This window comes from Silurus meridionalis, chromosome 11 (genome assembly GCF_014805685.1).
Source record: "Silurus meridionalis isolate SWU-2019-XX chromosome 11, ASM1480568v1, whole genome shotgun sequence".
Classification (NCBI taxonomy): domain Eukaryota; kingdom Metazoa; phylum Chordata; class Actinopteri; order Siluriformes; family Siluridae; genus Silurus; species Silurus meridionalis.
The window spans coordinates 9,950,355-9,964,359 of record NC_060894.1 but is presented as its reverse complement, the minus strand read 5'-3'; the positions used below and the strand labels follow the sequence as shown (position 1 = coordinate 9,964,359).

The 14,005-nt window shown below is 36.0% G+C and overlaps 1 protein-coding gene across 1 annotated transcript; it reads left to right on the top strand.

The window, feature by feature from the left end:
- Positions 1–3,071: 3,071 nt before the first annotated feature.
- Positions 3,072–13,887, top strand: mier3a (mesoderm induction early response 1, family member 3 a). Its single transcript, XM_046860705.1, has 13 exons — positions 3,072–3,133; positions 4,031–4,055; positions 4,365–4,510; positions 4,588–4,722; positions 5,117–5,237; positions 7,199–7,272; positions 7,532–7,598; positions 7,967–8,109; positions 8,256–8,337; positions 8,421–8,515; positions 10,044–10,171; positions 10,274–10,419; positions 10,762–13,887. The coding sequence occupies exons 1-13, from the start codon at positions 3,125–3,127 to the stop codon at positions 11,157–11,159; spliced, it is 1,569 nt and encodes a 522-aa protein (XP_046716661.1). The 5' UTR covers positions 3,072–3,124; the 3' UTR covers positions 11,160–13,887.
- Positions 13,888–14,005: the final 118 nt, after the last annotated feature.

Genomic DNA, 14,005 nt, shown 5'->3' with positions numbered 1-14,005 from the left:
CTTTAATATCAGGTCCACAGATAACCAGTATTTTAATAATTTACTAATGCCTTCTTACTGATAGATTCCTCACTAATATCTCACTCTTGTCAATACAACTCCTCCGCACCATGAAAAGTCTGTGACATGAAACATACATTGCTAAAATCATGTTTATAATCTAAACTTAGTCTTTTGTGACTACTATTATTAACATTTTACAGCCTTTCTTTTGTCTTGAACAGATCGGTCCTTCAGTAAAAAGATCAGCATACCTAATTATTCTTTATAAAAATATAAGATTAGAATCTTATAAAGTAAAAGTTTTTTGGGTTCAGACTGCAAATTAAATTTTGTCCCATGTTACATATAAAGTTTGACATTTTGGCTAACATACATTGTGGACAAAAAGACTACATTATGTATTGTTTCATTACAATGAATGAACAGAATCAGTTAACACAATACTCATTTCTCATTTCTTTATGTCTAGGAAATGTTACTGGCATAATAATTAATATTTTGCTTATCTGCAGACCTCAAAGTAAATTCCTACAAAATTAATTGATTACATGTACTGTATATAGTGTACTATTATATACTGTATTATGTATGTAGTACTCAAAACATGACCAAACCTGTGGGACTGAATACTAAAAATTCAGTCCTATGGGAATTTGAAACCAATATGTTCACTTTATTATTAAGTAATATAGTTATATAATCATGCATCTAATAAAAAGGTGAATAATGAAGTACTAATGTTTGAGCACTTTTTGAATTAATGTGGTAGTTCTTATATAAGCATGGTGGAATAGTTATATAATAATAGATACTTTAAGAATTACTCAGTTCAAATGAATATTTGTGCAAAGATTTAATTTACACATTTTTCCTCCATCACCCTAAATATTAATGAATATGGATGTCTGAACTGTATTTTTTTCCAATGCAAAAAATGGAATTGAAATACCTTGAATATTTTTTTTTCTAAATCGGTTTAGCTGTGTGCAAACTTTATACCCAAATCTTTACATTCTCTTCAACTCTTCATATCTTTAAACTATGTAAGGTTTTTAAAATATCAAATGTTACTCATAGATACACTTAGGAGCTCACATGCGCCCACTATTGGCTTATTTTGCTGAGAATAAGGGAGATGTGCGGACTTGCAGTATCTACAGGGGAATAAAGTACAGTATATATTTTAAGTATAAAAGGCTTAAAATATAATATAAATGATAAGAGGAAATTGTTTTTGCATAGATTTTTGCACAACAATAATCATAACTTTAAATGGAACGAAAGATATTATGTTTTGTTTCTTAATAAATAAAGAGCATTCTCACTTTGGTATAAAAGGACAAGACTTTTAATACACGCTCTTGATATAATGGAAGAGATAACATAAACTAGCTTGTCACAGATGTTCCACAACACTAAAATCATGTGCATAGTCAGGGTAACACCTTACATAAAATAACATTATTTTTCTGTAACAGCATATATCTTGGAAATGCAACATTCAGGATCCACATCTGTGCAATCAGCACACCATATTTTGTTGCAATCCTGCCCTTATTTATAGCAGTGACACTGCACATCACAGTGAGGCAAAGTTAAGGGTTTTGCACTTCATTGTGTATTGCTGGAAATTACAGCTGAACTGCATGAATGGCATTTATATCACAGATCAGAGAGAAAATGCTTTGATTAAAAAAAATCAACCTCTCCCTGGAACAGTCAGATTTCCCCTCATCCTTCAAACATTCCACCATTGTTTCTGTCCCGAAGAAGCCCCAGCCCGCCTGCCTCAACGACTACCACCTTGTAGCCCTGACCTCAGTAATGATGAAGTGCTTTGAAAGACTGGTCAGAGACTTCATCACTGCATCGCTACCAGACACACTGGATCCACTACAGTTTCCGTACCAGCAGAACTGCTCTACTGAGGACACCATTGCTCATCTTCTCCACACTACGATGAGCCAGGACCCCAGGGGAGAGAGTGGACAGTTTTTAGTACCTAGGTGTTCACATTACACAGGACCTGTCTTGGTCCTGTCACATCAACACCCTGGTGAAGAAGGCCCGGCAGCGTCTGAACCATCTGAGACGCTTAATGGACTTTAAACTACCCCCTTAGGTGCTAAAGACTTTCTATACCTGCACCATTGAAAGCGTCCTGACAGGTAGCATCACTTCCTGGTTTAGGAACAGCGCCATGCAAGACAGGCGAGCCCGCCAGAGGGTGGTGCAGTCAGATGAACGTACCATCCACAACGAGCTCCCTGACCTGCAGGACATCTACAGCACGCGGTGCCGAACCAGGGCCAGGAAGATTTTGAAGGACCTTAGCCATCCCAACAATGGACTCTTTTCTTTGTTGTGTTCAGGGGAGCACTTCCACCCCTTGAAAGCAAACACAGAGAGAATGAGGAGCGTCTTCCCGCAGGCCATTCGGAGTTTAAACCAGGAAACACCCAGGACCTAGTACTGCACCTCTCTCTCTCCATCTTCACTCATTTCTGCACAACTTTTTTTTGCACTATGACACTTTCACTTTTGACTTGCACAGCACAGTGCCACTTTAAACCACACCACACTGCACATGGACACTTTAAGGACAATCACTAAATCACTTTAATTTGTACTATCAATATCTGCCATACGCATCCATGTAAATACATATATTTTTATCCTTAAATTCCATTCCTTATTATGTTAAAATGCCGGACAGATGTAAAAAGCATTTTACTGCATGTCGTACTCTGTATGTATGTGACAAATAAAATTTGGTTTGATTTGATTAGATTTTAACTGCACGTTATGCTTTGTGGTAACTGACAGCTAAATTGTGAAATTTTACAGACGTGTTATATTTTCAAGAGCCAAGATAATTTCCTTTGACTAAAGGCAAACTGAACAATTTATTATTTGATTTTTTAACTAGTCGATCGTGATAGTCCGGGAAATTAAAAGGTATGACTGTAGTGCATATTGTCAGAAATATCATAAGCCGCCGTGCGTTTAAATGCTTTTAGCCAATGAGCATCGAGCTCGCGAATGCGCGATTCCTATTGGTGCGTCGTGTCAATCCGGGTTCCTGAGTAAAAAGCCCTTTTAGTATCCGAAAGGTACCAATATGGCGGAGGTAAGATTGAAAAAAGATGGGATAGGCTACGTTATTTTAAGGTTTATTTTTCGTTTTATAGCCCGCTATACCGAAACATTTCTATAGCATTAGGACGATGAACGTTTTATGATTGCGAAATGATGTTTTTGATTAGAAAAATACCGGTTTTTGACGCTATAAATGCGACGGGACTCTGATCGGAGTTTTAGGCCGGGCGTCGGTGTTCGGCGTCAGCTTTGCTAGCTTGTTTAGCCGCTAGCTGGCTTGCTATCTAAGCCAGTGATGCTTCTTCGTCTGGGAAATGGTTAGCCGTCTTCGCCTCTGTAGATAGCTTTGGTTACTTCATCAATTATTTTATTCTGTACGGTTGTGGGTTTACCGTTTAAAATGCGCTTATTAGAAAAGCTGAATTATTTCCTATATATTTATCTCCCGTGGAGTTTTTTTGGAAAAGGTTTCAGGGAGTAATATTGAAGTGTTTTTACCGAGCGCTAGCCTGCTAGCTGGATTGCCTCAGCAAAGTGACGACATCCGACGGCAAAATCGTTCATTATAATTATGTAATAGTAGGTCGATGCTAAATCGATTTCGGTATATATAACACGGTTCCGCACCTTCGCATATCGCGCTGAATATTCACAGAGTGTAAAAAATAATAGTAAAAATTATTGTACAGAGAAGTTTGAAGGTAGTTTTTAAAGCAACCAGTTATGAGCTGGAACTTGGGTCGTACCTGCCCGCTATCCGACAGAGTTCAGTTCACTTCTTACCTGAAGGACTCATTTACGTTTAATAAACATTTGAGAAGTATTAAAACCCCATAAATGCTACTTTAGTCCTTTTTTAAATAGGCCTAAGCGAGTTATTTCTATTATATGGTGTGATCTAACGCGGTCTCCTATTTTGGTCCTCCAGGCTTCCTTAGGAAGTACAAGCCCAGGTAAGCTTAATTTGAATTATTTCTTACCTTGATTTATTTCTTAATGTATTTACATTAAATCATCAATTGGTCTAACCAGATCAGTCCTACAGCCAAAATAATTCCTTTTTTTTTATTTTTTATTTTTTGCAAAGTAATTACAAATTCTTATTTACACTATGTTTATTAATATGGCAAAAGTAATAATGGGCATAAAAATGTTTGGTTACATTTGAAATTGAGACATTTTCAGTATGATTATTACAATACACATCATCGCAGACCAGGGCTTTTTTTATATAACTAAAAAAAATTGGCTTGTTTTGGCAGTTGGCTCTTTGTCATCAGAAGATCACGATTTTGACCCAACAGCAGACATGTTGGTCCATGACTATGACGACGAGCACACTTTAGAGGAAGAGGAGATGCGAGAAGGGGAGTCGAATGGAAGTTCGGAGATAGCCGATCTGGAGAAGGTAAACTTTTATTTATTTACTTTTACAATTTACAGTGTATGTTTTGAGTCCAATTATGAGACAACTTTATTAAACAGGAGGGGAACATGCCATTGGAAGAGCTGCTTGCCTTGTATAGGTATGAACCATCAGCCAGCACAGTTGGAGGTTCGAGTGCAGACAGCTCTTCTGTTGAACTGACAGACGAGTTACCTGACATGACGTTAGACAAGGTGGGTCAGAAAATGTTTTCATATATGTCTTGATGTGCAATTTTTGCTTGTAAATTAAGAGTGGATTATGTATTGGTCTCATTTCTTTTCATAGTACAGTTCTGTGTAAATGTTTTTATAAGACAGACAGACTTAAAATTGCCTTAGTATTTAAAATCATGTTAGAAACACTGAGTTTCTTTGTATAAGCGTAAATGGTGATGAAAGTAAATGGCATATTAATTACCAGGCATGCTCAATAAATTTGTGCAAAAAAACACATTTAAAACTTGATCATGTGTATAAAAATGTAGTTAGATAATTAGATTTGATTTTCTTTTTTTTTCTTTTAATTTAGTCATCTTTTTATGCATATTTGCTGAAATTGTAATTGCATTTATTTCTATTCGAACAGGAAGAGATTGCCAAAGATCTGCTGTCTGGGGATGATGAAGAAACCCAGTCTTCTGCTGATGATCTCACACCTTCGGTGACGTCGCATGAAACCACAGATTTCTTTCCCAGAACTCTTCGCTGTAAGTATTTTTTTTTTATTTTTTTATTTTTTTGGTAACTGATTTCCCTACTGTAGTTATTTACTATAAAAAAAAAAAGTTTTTAGCATTCACAACTAAGAAATCTTTATCTTGTAAAGAGTCGTTATTAGTCATTACTTAAAGAAAAGGGCGTTTTTTTTAGTTTTTGAATTACCGTTTTGATAACGGTGACCATAACAGGATTTGTATGCATTTTGTCAAGGTATAAAAAATCGTAGCACTTGATTTGAGTGATATCCAAGTCTGGAACAATGTTTGTGTTCCCATACTATTGGCTTATTTGGTTTTTCTAAAATAGAAAATTGAGTATTTGTAAAAATACTTTTTTATAAAACAAAGGCAATAATACACTAATCCAGATAAATTTGAAAACGGCGTTTTCGTATAAAACTGCTCCATGTCCACACTTTTGTTTTTAATCTTTTCCCGAAGTTTCTCGTCCACATTGAAACGTCTGAAACTGCTTGAGTCCCTGTACTACACATGAGCAAAATGTAAGAACCTTCGACCTGCGTCGTTTCCGCCTGGCATTTATTTTCTTTCTGGCTATTTGGAATGTTGCGGCAATGACTGAAAATGCAATTTTTTTTTTTTTTTTAAGCATTTTTTTTCGCAGTCCACACTGTGACAAAAAAATAGCATTTTCAAATCTATCCACTTTGGAAGGTGTTTTCAAAAAGCTAAGTTTTTGTTGGCTGTCTCAGTTTGAAAAAAAATTTGCGTTTTTAAATGAAAAGATATTAGTGTGGACATGGGCAAAAGTTGTAGGAATTTTTTTTATTTTAAATTATACGATGTAAGGAGCAGATTCTCGGTGCTGATAGATCAGTGCTAGACTGGATCTGCAGAGCTGTCACTGGTTGTGAGGTATCAGCTGCCATGACAGTAGAGGGCCCCAGACAGTGTGACTAAACGTGCATGGAAAACATCAGAGATCGTAACATAAAGCATGTTATAGTTGATGTTTGTCTAACAGAAAATGTACAGCATGTTTTTTAAATTGCTATGTACATGAACTGGACAGAGTTGTCTTTGCTCAGATGTGCCTCTAATACCCATCACGTACATAGGATATATTAGTTTTTAAATATAACCCTGAAATAATGACAGATTGACACATTTGTCAAATTGACAGAGGAATTCAGAATTTTTTTTTTTTAATGAGATTATTTTTTATTTTTTTGTAATTCTATTATGTCCCAGTAAGATTTATTATCCAATAAGGTTCTGGGGTTGGGAGTGAAAGGTAGTCTGATATGTAGAGACCCTGGTCTATCTAACATTTTCTGGTTTTAACCAAATTAGCCCCTATCTTCCAACACCATTTGTCTTTGTGTTTGTTTTAGAGTAGCTAACCTGCATGCAAAACATAATGAACCATACACACTATTGATTTTTACATTGCTATGCTTGTATACGTCCAGTGTATTTGTCCATATTGATGTTAGAAATTATAATTCTGACTTTTTCCCACTTGCTGTTAATAAACACCTGAGTTGTGATTGTTTTAGAAGTCCATTTAGATGTGCAGTGTGATTAAATCAGTTTTTGTTTGGGTAGTAAAGCAGGTTGTGGTCATTTCTCCAGGTTTTACTGTGTTTTATTTTGATGTCAGAGTTGACAGAGAATATTGAAAACTTAAGGTCTGTAGTTTGTAAAACCAGTTGCTTATGATAAACTGAGTAAAGACATTACATTCCTTCTAATTTCAAGGAGAGGATCACAACACATCTTGAAACATTTTATTTCAGTGTTACCCTTGACAGACAATTTAAGTTTTAACTTAAGTTCTTATCTGACTTGAAAATGTCATGGTGGATGTCCAAATGTCTCCATTATTTACAGTTCTAAAAGTGGAAGTGAAGTGTAAATTTTAATAGGAATGACGATGCTAACTAATAAAGATGATGCCATTGTAAATATTTTTCCTGGTTATGCAGCTAATGCTATTTATGATGGAGATAAAGAGTCTGAAGGTGAGGAGGATGGTCTGACCACAGAGGACTCTCGAAAGGTGAGCCTTTATTTTCAGAGTTGTTTTGGGTTGGGGGGCTTCTTGTTGAGCAGCAGAAATTTTAGTGGACTAACTTAAATGTGAAATAATTAAACAAAACCGGGGGGGTGGGGGTGTAAAAAATCTCTCTCTCTCTCTCTCTCTCACTCACACTCACTCTCACACACACACACACACACACACACACACACACACACACACACACACGTGTGTATGTATGTGTGTGCATATGTAATGAATATATCTTTCATTTCAACAGGAAATAATGGTTGGATCTCAGTATCAAGCTGAAATCCCTCCCCTTACCTGTTATGAACATGAGAGAGGTAAGTTGCTAAATTTGAAAAGAATATTCAATCGTTACATTAATATATTAAAATATTACATGACTTAATAACGGTAGATATATTTGTCATAATCCTGAAATTTCCACAAAGGTCACTTGTTTTTAACCAAAACTCCACCTTTATCAACATTATTTTTTTATATTTATCAACATATCTAGTTACACATGAACACAGCTTCACTGAAATGGGAGCAAAAAGTGTCATAAAGGTGGAGTTTTGGTTAAAAACAAGTGACCTTTGTGGAAATTTCAGGATTATGACAAATATATCTACCGTTATTAAGTCATGTAATATTTTGCTCAGACAATATTGTTGGTGTTTTTACATAAATTTTATTTAATCCTCAGTTTATGAGAATGAAGATCAGTTACTGTGGCAGCCAGATATACTGCCAGAGTCGAAAGTAAAAGACTTTTTGCATGAGGCCACTTTTTCATTTGCTGATGGTGCTATGAGGGATCGAAAAGGTCTTGTTAAAGACAATGAACAGGTAAGACTTAGAGTTTTTTTAGAGGATGAATATCCATTAATTTGGTATTTGTTGATTCCTTGCTCAAATGTTAAATATTAGACTTCTTTACATCATAAATTGATGGTGGACAAAAAAGTAAATCCTCCTGATTTTATTTTCTCCAGGCATTGTATGAGCTTGTTAAATGCAACTACAATGTCCATGACGCTCTTAAAAGATATCGCAGCAAAGAAAAATCATCAAAGGGTACGTTGGTTTGCGTAGTGTTTAATATAACTGGGTATGTTTGGTACAGGGGCAAAATTGATCTAACAAGTATTTCTTTTCAGATGAAATGCTCCCATGGACTGAAGAAGAATGCAGAAACTTTGAACATGCACTTCTTTTGTATGAGAAGAATTTCCACCTCATTCAGAAACACAAAGTAAGATAAATACTTACATTGTTGGGCTTTTGAACAGTAGGCTTCATATTTCAAGCTAAATATGAACATCCTTTTTTTTTTTTTTTTTACACTAGATCTTAGTGTCTTGTTGCACTAAAAACACATTTTCTGGTTTGAACATTTGGTAATTTTCAGGTGATTAGTATTTATCAACATATCTAGTTACACATGAACACAGCTTCACTGAAATGTTAAAAATGTAATTTGGCAAGGAATTGTAGTTTTGGTTGTCCTATATTTGCACGTTATCATGCTCAGTGGTTGTTGCCCGTGTTTGTCAGTTCCATAAAGTGTAAACTTTATCAAGGAAGTTGCAAACATCGTAAACATCAGGGACACAGAACTTTTAAGTGTCTATCTGTGTCTGTAAGAACTGCTTTAGTCAAGATATTGGTATCAGCCAGTAAATATGAAGGTTGGCAAATGTAATACAACCCAAATAAACAAAAGTTGAGACTCAGAATGGGATTCAATAAAGGAATTTTATTGAAAATCAAAGCAAATCTCAAGTCCATCTTTAGTCACAATGAAACAAATCAATGTTTAAACTGAGAAAATGTAATAATTTACTGTAAAAAAAAAAACAGTCTACAAATGTTTAAGGAATTTCAGAATAATGTTCCTGGACATAAAATAGTGAAATACTTTTACTTCAGAACATATCAAAAGATTCTTAAAAAATCTGGAGAAATCTCTATGTAAGGGACCAGGTCAGCTATAGGGTAGAAGGACCACTGGGATGATCAGTGCTCAATTCCAAAGCCTGCATCTATTATGGTGTGGGGTTGCATTAGTGCCTATGGAATGGGCAGCTTGCACATCTGGAAAGGAAGCATAAATGCAGAAATGTATATACATTTCAGAGCAACATGTGCTTCCTTTCTTGCATGAAAAACAGCATACAGAATCTATTACTGCATGGCTTCATAGTACAAGAGTCTGGATGCTAGAGTGCAGACCTTTCACTAATTGAGAAAACTTGGTGTATTATGAAATTAAAAATGACAAAATACTCAGGACTGTTGAGCAGCTAGAATCCTGTATCAAACACAAATGGGAGAGCATTCCTTTCCCAATACTATAGCAGTTCTCCTCACTTCCCAGATGTATACAGACTCATGTTAAAAGATTTGCGGATGCTACAGTGTTATCCATAGCCCTGTCCCAATTTTTAAGGTGTTGTGTTGCCATTAGATAAAAGTTCAAAATGTTCTTTAAAATAAGCAATTTCTTCAGTCTAAACGTTTGATGTGTCCTAATGTGAATAAAATATGGGGCTCTAGAGTTGCAAATTATTGCATTCTGGTTTATTTGCATTTTAAAAAGTCCCAACTTTTTTTTAAATTGGGCTTGTATATTCTTTAGATGAAAGTCTTGTTTAAATATTTGACTCTGTTTATATATTACAAAAATACTTTAAGTTTTAAAGATGGTAAATTTGAACAGACAATGAGAACATTGCAACTCTGGAACTGTTTCTTATTTGTCTTGAATTGTTTTTTTGAAGGTGCACACAAGGACTGTGGCAGAATGTGTCGCGTTTTACTACATGTGGAAAAAGTCAGAGCGCTTTGACTTCTTTGTCCAACAAAACCGGTTTGGAAAAAAGAAGTTCAGCAGTTATCCTGGAGTAACGTGAGTTTCTCATATGCTCATTCTGACCTAAAACATAAATGTGTTAAAATCTCTTATCTGCAGTTGCAAAGGCTTACTTATGCTAATGTGTTTTGTCTGCAGGGACCTAATGGACCGACTGGTGGATGAAGCCGAGGGTCTGGTGGATAGCTCGGGTTCAGTTTGCTCTAACAGCAGCGGCAGGATAGAGGGCTCAGCTGACCAGCAGCTTAATATCCTCAATTCCATCACTGCCAGTGACCTCTCAGGTGAGTTCATACCACCACTGATGCAATGTTAGTGTATTAATGTGACACATTACTGTTGCTTTAATTGGTGGTTTATTCAAATATGGATTTAGACAAAAGGAAGTCTAAAGAAATGTTTAACATGTATAATACTAAAGCAGAATAATTTTAATTTAAAGGAACACTTATTGATTGGTTTATCTTTATCCCATAGCTACTGTAAAAGTAAATACATTGAATGTCTGGTAGTAAGTTATGTAGGCATTAAGGCATAATTGATCAATTAAACAGATTGGTTAACCTCCTATGAGAGTTTGTTGCATATGTAGAAATGGAAATTTGATCTAGATCTATGTCCTCCAGCGCTTACCAGCAGTGTGGCATCAGTGTGCAACCCCAGCGATGTGGGCTGCCTGGACTCCTATAGCTTCCCGTCACTTGATGGCCTCCACCGCTCTTCCCTGAACCACAGCGAGCCGCTTAGCTTCTCTGGCAACAGTGACGGAGACTGCCTCAACCTCCTGGATGCTGGCTTCTACCATTCAGAGCTAGGGCAGCTGAATGTGTGTGGTGAGGATTGCGAGAGACCTCCCGCTAAGAGGCTCAAGATGGGCCTGCCCGAACCCTTCCTTAACGAGCGTAGCATGGCCGTGGACTTTACTAGTACCAAAATGGCTGTCTCAGTTACTGACTTCAGTGATTCAGGCAGCTACATAGCAAGCCATGCGTTACATCAGCACACAGCGCTGCAGTCTGAGTGAAAACAAAATGCCTCGCTCCACTTCACTCTCGGACCATGTACATAGCCTCTCACTGAAAAATTCTATTCCTGTTTGGGTTTTTTTTTTTTTTTTTTTATGTGTATGTATATATGTACAGAATCCTTTTTTTACTATGACATCAGTGATGTCTTATTGTACAGATCGTAATCTTGAGTTTTCAAGAGTTAATAACAGCCATTTATTTCCAGTCTGTAATATTTTGTTGTCACACCTGTCTTGTCCGAATACTGTGGAAAGTGAAACCTTGGTAGAGGTGAAATTTAAAAACTTTGATGGCAGTAATTCCCACAAAACAAAGCAGCCTTTTTTTTTTTTTTTCGACTGCCTTCTCTCCTTTTGAGCTATTAGTCATGGTGCATCTTAAAATGCGAGACCCGCTGGGCGGTAACTACGCCCTGCATCATGTCATGTACTGACTCAAAATATTTTGAAATGGTTTGATTTGTAGCAAAAGACTTACAAAATTTGAGCCACTGTGCCTCTTGCAGGAGCACTTCTCTGAGCTGCAGTGACTAGTGAATGCTTATCTTAATATTGATATCCATTCAGGTGGCCCTGAGATTAAGGCTCGAGACACTTCAGTTTGAGAAATACACATTACCATAATTTGTTAAAATGCTCCTCTTTTATGTCTAGTCACACTAGCTTTTGTGTAACTAACCAATTAGTACATTTCTATGAATGATTAGTAGTCGTTATTGTTTCATCCACAAAATTTGAGTACTTGTAGATCTTTTTCGTTGTCAGAAAGAAGGAAAACACTGCTCCACAGGCCATGATTGATTTTTTAAACTGTTTTTGGTTATATGCTTAATTTTGCATTCTTGTTTGTAGTGTTTGATCACTTTGGGGGATGGGGTGGGGGGGTATTTATTTGCTCTAAACACCATTGAACTGCACATTTGTAACTAAACCAGGTGGCAAGTGTGGAATTTGCTGGCACATGTCCTTTTTCTATGTTTTGATGTGTTCTGTCCCGTTTTTGTTGCCTCGAGTGACTGCGAATTTGATAGTTTGCATGGGCGTCTCTAGCAAGCTTGCGCTGAGTAGATGCAGTTGTTATTTCTGAAGGTTTTTTGTATGGATCAGTTTATCCCCATTCTCAGTTATGAATATATTTATATTACCTATGTTGTGTGGCCCTTGGGTCTAATGGTCACTGCCAGGATCATTTTTTTCCCCCACTCATATAGAAGAGAAATGTAATGCTATACTAGATATCTAAACGATCCACAGAGTGATCACACTAAATTGATCTATGCATTTATTATAGTAATTTCAACCTGTGTATGGTTATCAATTATTTGAGCAAGCTGATCGATTGTCTTATCTTTCAATTCACATATCGACAAACCGACTTACCCTCATTCAGCGAGCTTGTTATAAGCTCTGTCCTTCTCGTACTGACATGATCATGCGTGTTTACCTCAATCTTTTTTTTTTGTTTGTTTGTTTTATCTCCATGAACTCTTGCGTACTCTCATATGGCAATAATTTGTAAATATGTACAGATTTGGATGTAAAAAAAAAATAACTTCCCACATTCTCTTCCTTGGCAAACAGACTTGAACTTGAAAATTCTGTGCTTTTGAGTCTGTAACTTAAGTATTCCACAGAAATGCCTTTACTTGCTTTACCGTTTAGCTGATTATATATATATAAATATCTCTATTTTTCTTTTTTTTTGGATTTGCTTTACAAGAGATTTGCTTAAAAAGAAGTTATTTATTTATTTATTCACTTACACTGCAAGTGGGTGTAGTGTGTTGTAAAGATCAGTAAATGGTGCATGTGAAGCTCTTGGACCTCAGTGCTCCATTGCAGGTTCACATGCAGGTGCAGACGGAATACGTCAGCGCTACGTCTTCACACAGGACTTTGAAGTAGTTGAATGTACAGTATTACAACATGTTAGGGGGTTTACTGAACTCCTCTGGAAAGAGAGAATGTTTTGCTGGTTAAGGCACGACCCTGGTTTTGCAGTTTTGCCTTAACGTTCATTACTCATTCAGAAACCTTGCATGTTCAGATCAACCTGGAAAAACACTTGCAGAAACAGCGGCCTCTCCGAGTGATGGACGTTTTATAGACTAATGTCTTTGCTGAGGAGATTTAAGAATTGCAAGAGAGTGACAAGTATGGTTTAACTTTTTTTTTTTGTTTGTTTGTTAGATACTTGAAGGATGTGCATTGATGCCATTATTTAATACACTTATAAAAAAAACAATACTCAAGTCCTGTAGGTTGTGCAATTAATTTCTCCTGTCCTTCCAAGGATTAAGCAGAGCTTTAGGAAATTGTGTTAAAGTAACTTATTCCTGTCCAAAGTTTGTATGAAAGTACTAGCATACAATTGTTGTAAATTTAGTGATGGTTGTTTGCTTAAAGAGGCATACAAATTTATTGTAAATGTAGAGACCCTCCTTATCAGTTTTTTTTTTTTTTCCCCCATATGTTGACTGTGCTGGGGGAACAAAAAAAGACAAGCATTACAGTTTAAAAAAATAATTTAACACTTATTTTGGTGTAAAGATATTCTAGTGTTAAATAGACAATCAAACAGCAATTATTCAAAAGAAAATTATCATTCATAATGTTTGTACATAGACATTGTTTCTGTTGGTTTTTATTTTGTATTATGTTCTACTTTAACTGTTTAAATAAACAGTTTTCCAGGAATAAAGTTCTGGAAATATTGAAAAATTGATAAAGCTTTTATACAGTGTGATGTCTGTGTAGTACTGTGTGAACTTGATGATCTGGTTAAAATGTACAGACTTGATGACCTGTTATTAACCTGTACACAATGAGGTTCTACTGTAACT